Genomic DNA, 17,472 nt, shown 5'->3' on the forward strand with positions numbered 1-17,472 from the left:
TAGTATTTATAACATTTATTTTTAGAAATTATATGTATTACTGTTTAATTTTTTCAATCCCAGATAAACTCGGGATAATTTGATTTATATTATACCTCACCTTTGCCGGGTTAGCAGTCTATCGCTTGTGATGACAGAGCAGGAAGTTTTGTGCGACGGGGAGTGTTTCTGTTACTCTGAAACATCGGCTTTCTATCCTAAAGTTATCTGGGGCAGCATTTCATTCCTTGCTGGGACGTATGTGTCCCTGTGCAGTTCGAGCCACGGTGGTGTTTTCTTCTGCACCACTTGTCCTCTGTGCTAGCACCCTTCCCACATCTCAGGACGCATGTGCAGAGCCAAGGTGGTCCGTGTGTACCCTCACTGGGACCTGAACCTTGGGATGCTTGCCCCTGGCTAGGCTCAGTTTCGTTTTGGGTAGCCTTTCTGATAGTCTAGTCCTGCCACCCTGAAGATTTTCCATCTACTTTTATATTTCTTTGTTTGATTCACTGGGAACTTGGAAGGGGAGGGAGTTAAATGATGGACTTAAACTACTATCTCAGACCAAAAGAATCTTACCTCTGTTTCTTAGTTGCTTGTGTCAAAATACTTGGACAGCTTTTCAGAGGTAGGTAGTGTTGGGTTGTGTTTGCTTTCTCCTGTGGAACCGAATGATGGGCGCTGATACCAGAGGAGAGGGGAGGCCATCAGACTTTTCAGCAGAAGAGTCACCTCAGGTTTCATTTGTGACAGGAGCCTTCTGGCTGCTCTGTTGAGACTCTAATGTAGGGGAGGCCAGTTAGGGGTTATTTTAGTAATTTCAGTGGCTTGGACCAGGCTATCGTGGGAGCTGGGGAGAACTGGTCAGGTTCTGGGTATGTTTTTGGAGGTAAGGCCAGTGGGTTTTGCTGATGGAGTGATTGTGGGTATGCAAGGATGGTTAGCAGAGATAGGCTGTCTTGGCTGCTGGAGTTGTTGTTGACTGTGACGGGCACGGTGGAAGGAGGAGCGGATTTGGGGGGATAATCAGCACGTACTAGATTTTAAATACCTGTTAGACTTTGTCCACATGGAGATGTAGAGTGGGCGGTTAGATACAGAAGTCTGCAGTTTAGGAAGAAGGTCTCGGTTGGAAATAGAGAATTTTCTATATAGAAAAAAGTTCAGAAAGACTCCTTTTTTTTTTTTTTTTTGCCATGCCACGTGGCTTGTGGGATCTTAGTTCCCTGACCAAGGATCGAACCCAGGCCCCCAGCAGTGGAAGCTCCGAGTCCTAACCACTGGACCGCCAGGGAATTCCCCCAGAAGACTTTAAAAACAAAAAAAGAAACTACGTACAAGTTAAAATTTTTTAAATGGATATTTTTACCCTGGCAGGTATAGAGATCCGACTAATTTGAAAATCACTCTACTGCTCTATTATGCAGTCAAGTTTGAATGAGTAGGAATTACCTCGGGTCATCCCGAGCGATTAGACATTTATTCCAGATTTATTCCTCTGACGTGTGCACTGCATCCTTTCAGGCTTTGATTGCTTCTCCCCTCCCCCACTCCCAGCTGCTTACCTGTAGGAAGTAATTTTTATTCAGCAGATGAATATGTAGTATGCTGTTGGCTGAGAGATTCCACAGCTGTGAGGTATGGTTTTTTTTTTTTTTTGGCGGTACACGGGCCTCTCACTGTTGTGGCCTTTCCCATCGCGGAGCACAGGCTCCAGACGCGCAAGCTCAGCGGCCATGGCTCACGGGCCCAGCCGCTCCGCGGCATGTGGGATCTTCCCGGACCGGGGCACGAACCCGTGTCCCCTGCATTGGCAGGTGGACTCTCAACCACTGCGCCACCAGGGAAGCCCGTGAGGTGTGATTTTTAACATTGCTGTTGCCATAGGGGACCTTGCATATTATTTACGCAGAAAATGAGCTTTAATCTTAGAATCATCGGGAAATGAGAGATAATCATAATTTTGTTACAGTTGTGTTCAGAGATTATTGTTGGCAAAAGTTTTAACTCTTTTCGCAAAAATTCTGTTGGCTACTCTGCCCAAACCATTGTTACAGTCCAGCTTGTTGGCATCCCATGACGGGAATGAGTGTGGTTCTTTATCAATTGTAGTTGAAGCAGTGAATGCTTATCAAAGATTATAAACCAAAAGCCCCTCTTTGGCTTTACTGTTTGGGATCTAGAATTGTAAATACCATGCCAAGTAGTAACTTGATTTTGTGTGCAACATTTTTGTTAGAAGTAATAATTCCATCTCACTTTCAGCATAAACTCCCATGTAATAAGTCTGTCACTGTGCAGATGGGATTCCTGTGGCACCTGCTCGTGACCTGCAGTAAAGCAAGTCATTGTTTTGAAACCACATTTTTCATTTCCAGATCTTCGAGGGCTCTTACAAGAATTTGTACTCTCCCTTCATGCCGGCAACATCTTCCCCTTTAACTGTGCCAGTGTGTTTTTATTCCCCAGAGGTGTTCAGAAAGCATATACTTATGTAAATGTAGTAATTGTTGAAGTTGGAGGAGTTTTTGACTAAACCGTTAGTTATACACTAGTTAGAAAGGGTGATTTAGACAATTAAAGAATTGGGTATAATGGAAGGAGCTTTAGATCCCCAAATGCTCTGCTTCTTTGTGTCTGTGACACTCTAGTGTCCCTTCACTTGGTGACATCTGTGGGAGTGACATCTGTGAGCACTGGTTCTTACCTTGCAGGGTTTATAGGAGACTAGTTGTGTGTGCAGTACCCAGAGTGTAGGTACCGCCCAGTAAGTAAAGGGCAGCAGCTACCGCCTTTGTTGCCTTCAACCAAACATGCTTCTTGGTGATCGACAGCTTTCACTCTTCAGGAAAGTAGTCTCCAATTCAGTTGCTTTAAAGGCATTAGCTTATTAATATACTTTGATAAGACTGGCATAAGATATTTTCTGTTAACTGCCTGAAGTACTTTAAAAAAACCTCAGTGGCTGAAGTACTTCATGTTTTCTGTTTCTTGTACATTGTTATTTAACTAGCTCCTTGTTCTTAAATTTGGTCATTTCACTTTTTGGCAACTTCATTGTCTGCTGAATGGGAATTCCTTTATTTATTTGTTTTCTAAAGACCTGAGCATTTTAACAAATATATATGAGTTAGACACCCAGTCACATGTAGTAGTAATAAATCTCAGCATAAGCTAGCATTTGATCTTTCTTTTTTCTTTTTTTTAAAAATATATTTCTTTTCAAAATTTATTTATTTAATGTATTTTTGGCTGCGTTGGGTCTTTGTTGCTGCGTGTGGGCTTTCTCTAGTTGCGGCGAGCGGGGGCTACTCTTCGTTGCGGTGTGTGGGCTTCTCATTGCGGTGGCTTCTCTTGCTGCAGAGCACGGGCTCTAGGCGCGCGGGCTTTAGTAGTTGTGGCACACGGGCTCAGTAGTTGTGGCTCGCGGGCTCTAGAGCTCAGGCTCAGTAGTTGTGGCACACGGGCTTCGCTGCTCCGCAGCATGTGTGATCTTCCCGGACCAGGGCTTGAACCCGTGTCCCCTGCGTTGGCAGGCGGATTCTTAACCACTGTGCCACCAGGGAAGCCCTAGCATTTGATCTTGCTAGAGAGGACCCTGCTGAAATTGACCCTATTCTTCATTTATTTTCATGAAATACATGTAACTTTCACTTTTTTTCATTGGAATTTTTATTTTGTTTTATAACGTGCTCTGCCATTCAGAGTGACTAGCTTATTGTTTGGCAGGAATGTTTCATGTTGGGAGAACCTCCCTAACAGAATGAGACTTTTTTTTTTTTTTTTTTTTGCGGTACGCGGGCCTCTCACTGTTGTGGCCTCTCCCGTTGCGGAGCACAGGCTCTGGATGCACAGGCCCAGCGGCCATAGCTCACGAGCCCAGCTGCTCTGCGGCATGTGGGATCCTCCCGGACCGGGGCACGAACCCATGTCCCCTGCATCGGCAGGCGGACTCTCAACCACTGCGCCACCAGGGAAGCCCGAGACTTTTTTTTAATTGACTATCAAGTGTTGGGCTTAAGGAGGGAGAAACCCGGACAAGAAGCTCATGGGACCGCCTGTGTCTCTTAGGGTCCTTTGAAGAGTTTCCTTTTGAAACCATGGGCTTCTGCTCCAGCCAGCTCGCTGGCAAGGGTTGAGGTATGTGGCCTGTAACCTCCGTCCTAGACCATGGGGGCTGGCTCTTTCCTTTACAGATCTGCCTGAAACAGAAGCAGTGCCAGCCACTTCTTGTGAAAACCAGAGTTTGTTCCTTCCTTTCTTAGTGTCCGTGGCCATCCTTGCTGTGGGTCTTGATGCTTGTCTCCCGGGTTAAGTGCTGTCCACAATCTCGGGCCTCCCTCACATCCCTCTCCACTCGCTGCTGCTCAGTGTGGGGCTCTGCTCTGGAGGTGCACACGCTTCTGCAGACTGTCTGGCAGCCCCAGCAGTTTCTTTGGCTCATTCGCACACACTCTGCAGAACTGGGGGCTGCGTTTCTGGAGGGATCCTGCCCTCTTCTTCCCTTTGACTGGTCGAAACAGGTGCTGCCCTTGCCTCTCAGCTACCAGCACTGCAGGAGGGGCCAGTCAGCTGTGGGATGGTTTCGGGCATCAGGGCACGTGGAGGATTGCTTGCTTATTTCAAAACCCGGGTCGGCATTAGAAGCAGAAGAGTATTCGGGGAATACAGTTATATGTGTTGTTCAAGTCTAAGGGACAGTAGATCTCTTTCCTTATCTTCAGCTGAGTTGACACCTCTCCATGACTTCTTAGGGCTGTAAACCGTTTTCTGGGTTACGTAGCCCACTTGCTAGGCAGGGGGCAGAGTTTGTTGTTGGTATGTCATTTTGTTGGTTCAGAATGACAGATGAATGCTACGTTTGTGGCGGGCAGGGTGAGGTTATTAGCATTTCAGACAGATCTTGGGATCGCTGTGATGTGCTAGGGAGTCAGATGAATAAAACATTCCCAGTTGTAAAGGAGAGCTAGTCATGCTTGGAAAGTATCCATTAAAATCTTCCTGATTTCTTAGTTTTCTCTAGCAATAATACATACTTAGAAGAAAAGGAAACTGGCAGTTAGCCAGGGTGAGAACCTGGGAAGGTCAGGTCAGGTAAGTGAGGGAATCATGGTATTGAAACGATTTAGCTGGGGTCAGAGTGGAAGAGTGGATGCTGTTCTTGGTGGGCTGTGAAAATTTCTTAGCATCAAGGGATTGTAGATGGTGATGAGGACAAAAAGCAGGACTGGACTGGCGACAGTGGAGATGTGGGCTGGGACGGATGTGAGTGGTGGTGGTTGCGGGGCACACTGTCAGATTATAGGGTCGGGGGGGGGCAGTGCCCACCGAGGATGGCTGTGGTGACTCCCTGTGGGAGACTGAATGGCAATGACCTGAAAGTATTTCACACGTAGGATATCGTGTTGATAGAAAAGGCATTGACAGGCATCTTGAAATCTGAAGAATAATGACATGGCATAACGAGCCATGTGATAAAGTAATCTCTGTGCTCCTGGGAGTCTTTGAGAGTCAATCTGTAACACCAGAAGAGGAAACAATGTGTCATAGGTAGATTTTCTGAAATTTGTAACAGGAGGTTTTTAAATACCGCAGCTGAGCAGTGTTCTGGAAGTGGCAGTGGGGAGCAAGAAGAGTTTAGATTCTTCCTCCATATGTTAGAAGGAGGCCTCTCCAGAAGGGGTCCCCATTCTGGAGACGCCCCCTTCTGGAGAGGCCCCCTTCTGGAGAGGCCAGGTGTCTTAAGGAAGAAGCTAGATTGTAGTTCTGGGGAGGTGGTAAAAGACTGTGAGATGCTATCGGAAGTTGAGGAAGATTTTACTCTATTCTGAGCAAAGGCATGAAAATGCTGGGTGTGCTGAGGGCAGCCCGCGCGCAGACCGTGTGGGCAAAGGTACACCTGGGCTGGTCGGCCGCGTGCTGCGGGGGAGCTGGAGTCCGGTCCTATTCGGTTAGGCTGTTTGATTTCGTAATTAAAACACCACAGTTTCATTTCACTTTTCTCAGGTTTAGCAAATGAGACATCAGAGTTAAAAGGGTCCATAATCTTATTATCTTCGTCTTTGTTTATATACATATTTACGATTACAGAGTTGTAATTACAGTTTAGGCATATTTGAGTGTTTTACTTTTTAGTTTATTATATCCATAATACTTTCCTAAATCGCTTCAGTCTTAATAATGGCCATGGCTGTCTACTCTTCCAGTAAATGAATGTTTCCCCAAAAGAGTAAAAGCATAAAGAGGTTTCTTGTAGTATTATCCATAATGATGAAAAATTTGGGAACATATTAAGGATCTAATACCGGGGGGATGGTTTGACAAATTATCAAATTTCAAGTAGAATTGAAATGTGTAAGTGACAGATTAGATGTGGGAATTACAAAAAGAGAGTACCAACCTCAGATTTCTAAGTGGAATCTTAACATTGTCACCTGTCTGATGGATCCAGACACTGTGAACATTTGTGTGTGTTTATATGTGTGTGTGACCTTTTAAGCAATACATATAGACTACATTAAAGAGCATTAGACTCGTTTTTAGTACATGACCCCTAGTTACATTGTAGATGGTGAATAAGTTAATCATAAATTTGTTGCATAGATATTTATTATTTATCATTATGATTTGAGGAGCTGTTTGTTTTACTTTCCAATTTTACAAATGATGGTTCATTCTAGCAGCAAATTGCCCGACCCTCACAAGAAGAAAAAGTAGAAGAAAAAGAAGAAGATAAAGCAGAAAAAACAGAAAAAAAAGAGGAGGAAAAGAAAGATGAAGAAGAAAAAGATGAAAAGGAGGACTCTAAGTGAGTTAAATAGTTAAATGTTGTAGTTATTTTTAAATAATGAGATTGAATCTATTGAAGGTATAAAATTTTAGATAAAAGAATCAATGGGATGTGTGCTTTGATCACCTAATAGTTATTTGACATAATTAAGGAGTGGAATATTCCAGTAAGTATAACTTTTGGCTTGATGGACTTATTTGCCAAACATGACATACTCTGTTTCGGAAGGGATGAGCTACAATAATATACACCATCACTGAGATACACTGAGTATAATTTAATCTTTGATTTGGAAGAACCTCAGGATCTTTTGTTTTGAACCTCAGGTAGTGTACATTAGTGTAAAAATGCTGCTAAATGGTTTTCATTTATATAACACCTTCTATTCCAGCTTTATGGATTTTATTTTTCATATAAAATAGACTTCCTGATTTTTTTTGTTGTTTTTAAAATTTATTTTTGGCTGCATTGGGTCTTCGTTGGTGCGCGTGGACTTTCTCTAGTTGCGGCAAGCGGGGGCTAATCTTCCTTTTCGGTGTGTGGGCTTCTCATTGCGGTGGCTTCTCTTATTGTACAGCATGGGCTCTAGGCGCGTGGGCTTCAGTAGTTGTGGCACGTGGGCTCAGTAGTTGTGGCTCGCGGGCTCTAGAGCGCAGGCTTAGAAGTTGTGGCACACGGGCTTACTTGCTCCGTGGCATGTGGGATCTTCCGAGAGCAGGGCTCAAACCCGTGTCCCCTGCATTGACAGGTGGATTGTTAACCACTGTGCCACCAGGGAAGCCCAGATTTCCTGGTTTGTTTGTGGTTGCTGTTGCTGTTTTCGTGGTTATAAAAATAATTCTAGTTCCTTACAGCAAATCAGTAAGAGAGAGCAAAATAGAAAGAAAATTAACCTGTAATTCTGCCACTCAGAGACAGCTATCGTTGATATCTTTGTGTACATGTTTTGGCAGGGTTGGGTGCAGGGAGGCCCTTAGCAGCTGGTTTGTTTGTTTTTCCTCCAAGGATCAGCTTTATTGAGGCATAATTTTGCATAGACTAAATTTCACCAGTTTTTAAGGGTATACGTTGATATATTTTGACAGTTGTATGCACTGGTGTACCTGTTGCCGCACTCGTGACTCAGAACATTTCCATCACCCCAAGAAAGCTCCCCTGTGCTCCTTTGCAGTAGTTTCCCTCCCCACCATTCCCAGCCCCTGGCAACTACTAATTTGTTTTGCCTTTCCTATAATTTCATATAAATGGAATTGTACAGTATGTAATCTCCTGTTGTGTGGCTGCTTTTACTTAATAAGTGTGAGATCCATACAGGTTGTTGCTTGTGTTAGTAGTTTCTTTTTAATATTTATTGTTATTTCTATAATCTTCTTGGAAATACTGAAGGTTTATCTAATTTTGCGGCAGCTAAAGCAGCCTAAATCACTTGCCATGTTTTTTAAAGAGTTGGATACTTATGCCATTCTAATTTTGTGCTTTAAGAAGATGATATCTATAAAAATTTTTTTTTTTTTAGTTATTCAGGTAAAACATATATCCTCCACGTGGTCAGTGGTTCTGCTCATATGTTACTGCCATATCTTGTTTTTACTTTGTTCTTAAAATCCCTAGTTTATTTAACAAGCACTCATTTATTACTGCTGTGAGCTAGGTCTTATGAAGGATGCAGAAATACGTAAGATACATACTCTTCCCAGGTGGTTTATGATCTAGTAGGAAAAATTAGGCAAGATGCAGGTACTCTTTAAGGAAAAGAAAAAAGCCTGGAAGGAATGAGCAGAGTCAATAAAGTGTGCTGGGAGATTGAGAAGAGGTTGAGGTTTCCTTCTGCCTGGATAGTTTGGAGGGCTTGTTGCAGGAGCTAGTGGTCAGTGTGGGTAGAACAGAGGGAGTGGTGTGAATGGACAGGCCTCTTTGGGAAATGGCAGATAGTGGTTTCATTGGTTTGGAACGTAGGACGCCTCAAGGAGAAAAGTGGAAGGAGGTTGGGGTCCAGTTAGGTAAAGCCTTAATGAAAGCTAAAGCGTAACCTTCACTCAGGAGGCTGCATGGCTCTGTTTGGGAATAGGTAGGATTAGAATGGAGGAAATGGTTTATTGCCAAAGCTGTTGTGCTAGAATATGGGTCCATGAGCAGTATAGAATGGATGGGGATGCAGAAGTCAGGAAGGCTGTTGTAAGAGACTGTGACTGTGCTACTAAGGCACTGAACACACGCAGAGGTAACAGAGATAGAGGTGGTGGAATTGGTGGGAGAAACATCAGTGAGAGGAAAGGACCAAAACGAGGCACTAGTTCACATACAAGTAACTAACAAGGGGAAGAGCTGAAGCTGAAGTCGGATCTGTAAACTGAGTGATCGTGAGCGTGCTGGTACCGTCAGCAGCTGCTGGTCAGGGGGCCAGGGAGCGGGAAGCAGGGTGGGGAGGGTGAGCGTGTTTTGGGGCAGGTTGAGTTTGTATTGATGGGAAGCCCAAGCGGTTATTCCAAATAACTGGGAGGTTGGGTAGTTTTATTCAACTTCTATTTAAGGAATTTTCAAGGCTGTAATCTTTTTGGTGTATGTATGCTTTTAAATCACACAAAACGTTCTTTTGCTGTTGTTTCTAGAGAAAACACCAAGGAAAAGGATAAGACAGAAAGTACAGCAGAAGAAACTGAGGAGAGAGAGCAGGCCACGCCCCGGGGCCGAAAGACTGCCAACAGTCAGGGCCGCCGAAAGGGCCGGGTCACCAGGTCCATGACCAGTGAGGCCGCAGCTGCCAGCGCTGCGGCTGCTGCAGCCACCGAGGAGCCCCCCCCACCTCTGCCACCGCCGCCAGAACCCAGTGAGTGGACGAGATTGGAGCGAACGGGCCAGAATTTTGTTTGGGATTGTTTCAGTGCTAGGGTGAGGCAGGAGGGACCTCTGATATTGATGGCCTAGAAATGCTGATCTGAAATTCTGGCCTTTAAATTTGTTTTTTTTTTTTAATGAATTTATGTATTTTATTTATTTTTGGCTGCGTTGGGTCTTTGTTGCTGCGCGCAGGCTTTCTCTAGTTGCGGCGAGGGGGGGCTACTCTTCGTTGCGGTGTGCGGGTTTCTCATTGCGGAGGCTTCTCTCGTTGCGGAGCACGGGCTCTAGGCTCACGGGCTTCAGTAGTTGTGGCTTGTGGGCTTCAGTAGTTGTGGCTTGTGGGTTCTAGCGCGCAGGCTCAGTAGTTGTGGCGCACAGGCTTAGTTGCTCTGTGGCATGTGGGAACCTTCCCGCACCAGGGCTTGAACCCGTGTCCCCTGCATTGGCAGGCTGATTCTCAACCACTGCACCACCAGGGAAGCCCTAAATTTGTTAGACTTTAATATCAAAGTCTTTTGAAAGAGAACATGAGCCCCAACCTTACTACCTAAGACAGCTGTTTTTCTTTTTCCTGTGTTGTAATCCTAGTGTGCGTGCCACCTTGTTTCCTGATGTTCTAACTGGGCACATGTCATGAATGTTTTCTACTTTCTAAGTGATCTTCATTTTCACTTTCAATGGCTGTGAGATGTTGACCATCTCCTCCCGCCTTTAAAACTAATATGGATAGCACTTTAATGAAAAAAAATCTTTATTCGCATAGCATTTTCTTTCTGTTAAATTAGTTTTCATGGAAATAAATTCTTAGACAAGGGAATACTGGGTCTAAGAGTACACGCATTTTTCTCTTTCTTATTAAAGACTGTCTTCATTAGTTTATAATGGGATCATATTAATGATGAGTACCATCATTGGTGGTTCAGTGGTACCAAGTTTATCATAACATGAAGTATGAAAGAAATTGCAAGTTTTGGAAATAACAGAAATGAAGTGAAGGAAACAATTGGACAAGCAGATGGGGGCAGATCATGGTGGGCTTTGTCTGAACTGCTTTGCTTACAAAGTAGGGAGCCTACAGAGGTTTTTAAACAGAGGAGTGTTGTGATTAGATTGGTGTCTTAGAAAGATAACTCTGGTGACAGTGTGGAGGAGGTGTGTTTGGGGTAAGGGCTGGAGGCTGAGGGACCAGCTAGAAGGGCATCCTTATGCATTCAGTGGTCCAGGCAGCGAGGGGGTGTATTCAGGAGACCAAAATTGACATACATCATTGCATGTGAGTGGTAGATGGATGGAAAGATTTAAAAATTAGTCTAAGGCTTCAAAAATTAGTCTGAAGATCCTGATAATAATTGGAGTGACTGGGTGGATGGTAGTAATGTTAATTGAGAAGGAGAATATAGCAGGAGCTCATTTTAGGCCTGAGAGTCTCAATTTTCTAAAGTAAAGGAGAAAGTGTTCAGTTTGTGATCCATCTGTTTGCTAGATTTCAGGCACTGAGGATGAACACAGGGACTTCCAGGAGTTCGGGGGAGATGGGGGTTCAGAGAACAGGAGAGGACTGCGCCTGCCTGGGCAGGAAGCAGAAGGGCGGCTGCTTCTTTTGACACTTCAGGAGAGAAGGGATGGAGCTCTAGGAAGTGGGGAGGCACCGCATTCAAACATGTGGACATGGATGGAATGTTAAAGAACATTGAGGAAGACCATGGTACTGAGGAGTGTGGGATTTTCCCTTCTATTACAGTAGAGGAGAGGCTGATACCATCCTATTTCCATAGTTTCTTTCACCTTGCTTTAAAGTGGCTTTATGTCAGATAAATATTTAGGCTGTAGATTGTACCGTTAGTACCATATAATCTATGAATGAAGGACTTCATTTTTCTCTGGCTTATTGGGTTCTGTCTTTATTTCAGTTTCTACAGAACCTGTAGAAACCTCTCGATGGACAGAAGAAGAAATGGAAGTTGCTAAAAAAGGTAAATGATAGTAGTTCAGGTTCTTCAGGTTTGTTTTTCTTTGTTTGTTTGTTTGTTTTTAGGGTTATTGGTAATGAGTGAGATGGAACTAATTTCTTTTTAATTGAAAAAAAAGAGTTCGTTCTTCCACAATGGTAAGTAGAATTTAGAAGTACACTTAAGAGTTCTTTTTTTTTTTTGTGGTACGCGGGCCTCTCACTGCTGTGGCCTCTCCCGTTGCGGAGCACAGGCTCTGGATGCGCAGGCTCAACGGCCATGGCTCACGGGCCCAGCCGCTCCGCGGCATGTGGGATCTTCCCGGACCGGTGCATGAACCCCTGTCCCCTGCATCGGCAGGCGGGCTCTCAACCACTGCGCCACCAGGGAAGCCCAAGAGTTCTTTTTGATGGTGTGGTGCCCTGTAAGGTGCCCCAGTGTGCCTTGTTTAAGAGGCCCACTTCTGAGGAATTTTTCTCTCTCATTTTGTTTTGAATGTCTTACTAGAGAGCAAGTAAGCTACTTTCAGTTTTCCAGAATAGTTGTGATTAAATGCTATTAAAGTTTTGGAAGGTATTTGATATAAAAACTCTCTTATTTAAAAGTTGCATTTAATAGAATGATAAATACTTTCTCAGTTTGCATTTAGTAAGGCTAAGTTTGATTATAAAATGATCCAGAGGAGAGAGCATGGACTTTGTAGCCAGACAGATGAAGGTTTGAATTCTGCTTCTGACACTTTGCTAGCTGTGTGGCCTTCATCTTACTCTGGAACTTTACGGATCTTGTGTTCTTCTGTTGTTTCTTATAAATGTCACACAGTTTGAGATTGAACTAAAATTTCTAAAAGGATAGATAATTGGTTTATAAATAAAAAATTATTTTTTAAGTAAGCTGATTTTGAGAAAGATTAGCCAGCTCTTTTCGGGGTTAAGGATTTACCTTGTAGTTCTAAAGAGAAATTATTGCAAATAGCTTGAACTTTTAGTGACACATTTCAGATTTATTTTCTGTTTAGCTGATAATGAGTAATGCATTTAAGAATCATATAAACCAACCTTACCAAAAATACAGCAGTTTAGAGTGTTCTGTCTTCAAAATATTTTTGTTTGAAGTTTATTGCCATGGTTAGCGCATCTGTGACTGTCATGCTTCTGTGTATTACTGTCATCTGACTGTCCCAGCGTCACAGTGGAGTAGTTAGGTGTCAGCTCTGCCACAGCGTGCTTTTGTCAGGTGCATGTCCTAGCACGTGACTGCTCAGGCACCACTCCTTCCAGCTTTTATAGTCAGATGTCAGCAGGGTCTGGAGATGATCTTCCAGTTATCATTGTTAAGGAAGCTACTGGTGTTAACCTTGGGAAATTGATGTTTTCCCATAAATTAATGAATTTGTACTAGAAATTCCTGCTTGGATACACCTATGTCTAAAATATCTCTCTGTATTTATGCATTTATATATCCATACTCGTTGCACATATGTATCTGTGTACATACGTGCATCATTTGTTGGAAGAAATGTCAGATTGAGTAGGTTCCTGTGATGTATTGTATTACAACAGGTCTAAAAGAAAAAAAAACTGGTTAATATTTTTGAGGGCATCCTTGATTGGGAATGGACTGAAGACATGCTGATTATAAATGGAACCTTAAGTATATCTTTACTTTGTGTTAATCACTTACGTTTGATTACCTTATTAACTTTGTATTGATATACTGTTTCCAAAGATTTAGAAGTACTGTACCTAATCACTCAGTTTACAGTGTTTGGGCTCTTACTGTGTGTCCAGCATTGTCCTAGTCTTCTGGGAGATATATAACAAGGATAAGGTTGAGTCCTTCCTTTATGAGCATGTTTTAACTTTGGGTAGAAAAACAGAGCTGTTAATGAGTTTTGTGTGAATCACATTTCAGCAAACATTGAAGTATATCGATAAATAATTGAAAAAACACTTTTAGTGTTAATGATTGTGAATGCAGTGAAGTAAGTTGATTTTATCATTTTTCTTGTTGCTTTATCAGGTGGCTCCTCGGTTAATGTTTGGTCTGTTTTTAAAATCCAGGTCTAGTAGAACATGGTCGTAACTGGGCAGCGATTGCCAAGATGGTGGGGACTAAAAGTGAAGCCCAATGTAAAAACTTCTATTTTAACTATAAGAGACGACACAATCTTGACAACCTCTTGCAGCAGCATAAACAGAAAGTGAGTATATCAGGGGTGGTGAGTCTTTTACTTACTGTTTTTTACTTAGTTTTTTTTTTTGAGCTTCAGAGATTGGCTTTGAAGGAAACTTTTTTGTATCTTGTATTTTTTTTTTAACATCTTTATTGGAGTATAATTGCTTTACAGTGTTGTGTTAGTTTCTGCTGTATAACAAAGTGAATCAGCGTATCTTGTATTTTTATTTGTGTTTACCTGTAAAGGGAAATGCTGGTTTCTTGGCACAAGTTGACGATTTGTTTTACTGATAAGGAGTAAAATTTCTGTTGGTACTAATGGCGATTCAGTACTTTTGAGTTTCTGTGGGCTGGATTTGAAAAATATAAGCATTTTGGAGTTTGAATTGAAAACTTTAGTTGTGTTTACCATGTTGATTGAGTTGATTTGTCATATTAAAAAAACATTTTCTCAGAAAGATTCCATGGGGTAAAAACTAAAAACCGGCAAGTTTTGAAAATTATTGAAAGATTATTGAAAATTCCTTAACCAGGAAGTTCCAGTGTTCTCAGAGTTCACAGAGCTCTTTGAGGGTTCCATGAAGTCAAAGCTATTTTCATAAAAATATTCAGATGTTTCCTTTTTCCACTGTCCGGACATTTGCATCCGTGGTGTCAAAGCAGCTGTGAGTGAGAGTGCTGGTGCCTTAGCAGAACCGGGCGCCACCGGGCACCGCGGCGCTCAGCACGCTCTTCATCTCCAAGCAGTTGCAGCTGTGTTTTGTAAACGGCAGTTTCACTTAAGAATGCCCTTGATGAAGCAACTGAAAATTGGCTTTGGTAAATCTTGAGCCTTACACACATCTGTTTGACGGTGGGAGGGTGCACAGAGCCCTCTGCCCGGTCCTGGTGAGCAGCGGGTCTCAAGGGAAGGCACTCTTGTGTCATTTGAGTTCCAAGCTGAACTAGGCACCCCCCTCTTCCATGGAATGTTATTTTTAATTAAGAGAATGACAGAACAGATATGGTTTTTCAGACCCCTGAATATTTTGCAGACATCTTCTTGAAAATGAATGAGCCTGTCTTGAAAGAAAACAACCATTAGTATTTGTTGCCACTTTTAAATTTCCAGCTTTCAGGCAAAAATTAGAATTTTGGGAAGTGTGTATCTCTCACCGTGAGCTTAATTAACATCTTCACAATACTCAGACTTTTCTGATGAGATTAGTGGTAATAATAACTAATGTGATATTTTGATATGTAATGAAATGTATCCAAATTTTAAAAATCTCTGTAACTCATTTTCCAAGTGACCAACTCATGATGTCACAGTGTATGTTGGGTATGGATAAAAGATCCATAAAATGTTCTTTAATACACCAAAGTACAAGATAGAGGAATGCATCTTAATAGAGTACCAGAAGTGTATCGATACGTTTCAGATTTCACGTTGCAACTAACCTTGAGTAGAGCATTTTATCCTTTTTAAAAAGATTTCAGGAAAAAATGACAAAATGTCTAATACCTGTTAAAACTCAGTGGAAGATTTATAGGTGTTACATTTCCGTTTAAAACGAATACTCTCATATAATGAAGCAGGGGTCTGGAGGTGCAGTAGCTCACTGCGTGTGAGGAGAGGGATGTCGCCGTCATGGTGAATTGCTGTCTCTTCTGCAGCTGTCCAGGACAGCGCCCCGCAGAATGGGTGGATGCTGCCAGAGGGAGGGTACAGGTGGGGCACTGAGAAAATCCACAGAGTAGCTATTAGCTAATGCTCAAAAATAGAGCATTCATGGAACCTTCTGAAGGCTTTTTAGAAAAGGTACCAGAGGAGTCTTCCCTGTGTTTTTGCTCAGAACATAAGGATGGGTTTGTTTTTGGTCTTCAGAATTTCATCTAGTTCTATTACCCTGATGTCAGAAAATGGATTTTTCTCTTGACTTAATTAATGCTTTAGGTTGGATCCTAAATAGCATATTCATATCTAAACTAAGAGTAAGAAGAAACGAGAATAAGAGTATTGGTAATTTTTCACAGTTGGGGTGTGGTAATAGGAATCTGTTATGTGTTACCTCTGAGGAATCTCTCCCTGGGAGAGGCTGGCAGCTGCTGCCTGGTGATGTGCAGGGTCTGTAGGAGGCACAGAACAGAGGACTGCCAGGGCCGGGACCCTAGAGATAGTACAGTAAATGGCTAACGCCTTACATTTACGTATATAAACACATACACTTACAGACAAGTGACCCCAGTAGAAGAATGAACAATTTTACGTAAACATGTAGTTTTCAGAAGGGAAAATCCTATTTTAAAAAAAAAGGAATTTGTTCTCATTAATAGTAAAAGAAATTCAGTAACAACTATGAGTTGTTGCCTATGAAATCATATAATTCTTAATGCTAGTGAAGGAAGGCTATTGCAGCATTATTAACAACCTGAATGCCTTGAAATAGGAAAATTTGAAATATATATTGGTAGAGTGTTTTAATGGGATCATTAATAAAAGTAGTAACCTTGAAGCATTTGTAAAGTAGGTGTGTGTAGTTCATGATTATATTGTTAAAAAAAAGATAGGATATATAACTACATAGGGCCATCCTGTTTTGTTCACATGTGTACATAAACATTTATACAGACGTATATGCATGTAAAAGACTGAAAGGAAATGCAGCAGTATACTTAGAATCTCTAGCTGCTAGAATTATGAGCAGTTCTTACTTTTCTTAACATACTTTTCTGTCTTCCACATTCCAACGTGTTATTTTTATTAGAAAATAAATATATGAAAATAAAAAGCAGGAGTTTTGTGGGTTTTGGCTATTTGTACATGTATAGCGATGAGTAGTTCCAAAAACGGCTCCGACGTAACTTTTGATCAATTTGATGAAAGCCATCCATCCACCTGCACAAAAGGCCCGTTAGTGGATCCCCGAGGTGACTGCACTCCAGCCAGAGTGCTTGTTGGACACACAGCCTGCTGGTCTGGTGTGTGCGTGCCAGTGTTCTGCCTCACCTCAGGTGTGAGAAGGTTTGTTTCTTTCCTTTTAGTTACTTAAATCCCAAATAGCAATATTTTCACTCCTTTAGGCCTCACGGAAGCCTCGTGAAGAGCGAGATGTGTCTCAGTGTGAAAGTGTAGCTTCCACCGTTTCTGCTCAGGAGGACGAGGACATCGAAGCCTCCAATGAAGAGGAAAATCCCGAGGACAGTGAAGGTATCTCAGATCTTCCATCTGGTTGTGGCTTCTGCTGGCCCAGATGCGTGACGTGTACCTTGGTCATTTGACTATCTAGGAATTGCTTCATTAAGGAAACGTGAACACAATGCATTTATTCGTTCACTCAGCACATATTTATTTATGGAGCTCCTAAGACGGCCCAGGTGCTACATCCAAAAGATCTTGAAGATGGTGGTCCTGCCTCAGACACTAAGTGCCAACATCAGTAAAATGTCTGTGAGTCTGGATCGTTGCCACACGTATTGGTTCAGTCGGTATCATCAGTTACATTTCCCTCTTTATTTTATTCCATTGAGCTTGATTTATTTCAGTGTTTACAAAGCTTACACATGTCATATTGATGTTTTCACGTAAAAAGTATTAATGACCCAGAGGCACTGGCAGAAAAAAACGTCAGCCCAAAAAACTTAATAAAATCCTTTTCGTCATTTGAACAAATTAATGACAACTTCCTGAAAAAGCAAATATTTTCTTGATTTTTTTCCTAATTAAAAAAGTTACCTAATTTATTTCAGTTTACA

At 42.2% G+C, this 17,472-nt stretch overlaps 1 protein-coding gene across 14 annotated transcripts in view; it reads left to right on the forward strand.

The window, feature by feature from the left end:
* Positions 1 to 17,472, forward strand: part of NCOR1 (nuclear receptor corepressor 1) — a 143,423-nt gene that overhangs the window by 73,243 nt on the left and 52,708 nt on the right. For 8 of the 14 annotated variants that reach the window (XM_060291094.2, XM_060291086.2, XM_060291090.2 and 5 more), the window contains 5 exons: positions 6,663 to 6,790; positions 9,382 to 9,599; positions 11,521 to 11,583; positions 13,623 to 13,762; positions 16,801 to 16,927. In XM_060291094.2, the coding sequence (XP_060147077.1) occupies positions 6,663 to 6,790; positions 9,382 to 9,599; positions 11,521 to 11,583; positions 13,623 to 13,762; positions 16,801 to 16,927 (676 nt within the window). The remainder of the gene's footprint in view (positions 1 to 6,662; positions 6,791 to 9,381; positions 9,600 to 11,520; positions 11,584 to 13,622; positions 13,763 to 16,800; positions 16,928 to 17,472) is intronic. The other 6 variants (XM_060291087.2, XM_060291089.2, XM_070044532.1 and 3 more) reach the window with 1 other exon arrangement.

The sequence above is a fragment of the Globicephala melas genome, chromosome 20, assembly GCF_963455315.2.
Source record: "Globicephala melas chromosome 20, mGloMel1.2, whole genome shotgun sequence".
Taxonomy (NCBI): Eukaryota; Metazoa; Chordata; class Mammalia; order Artiodactyla; family Delphinidae; genus Globicephala; species Globicephala melas.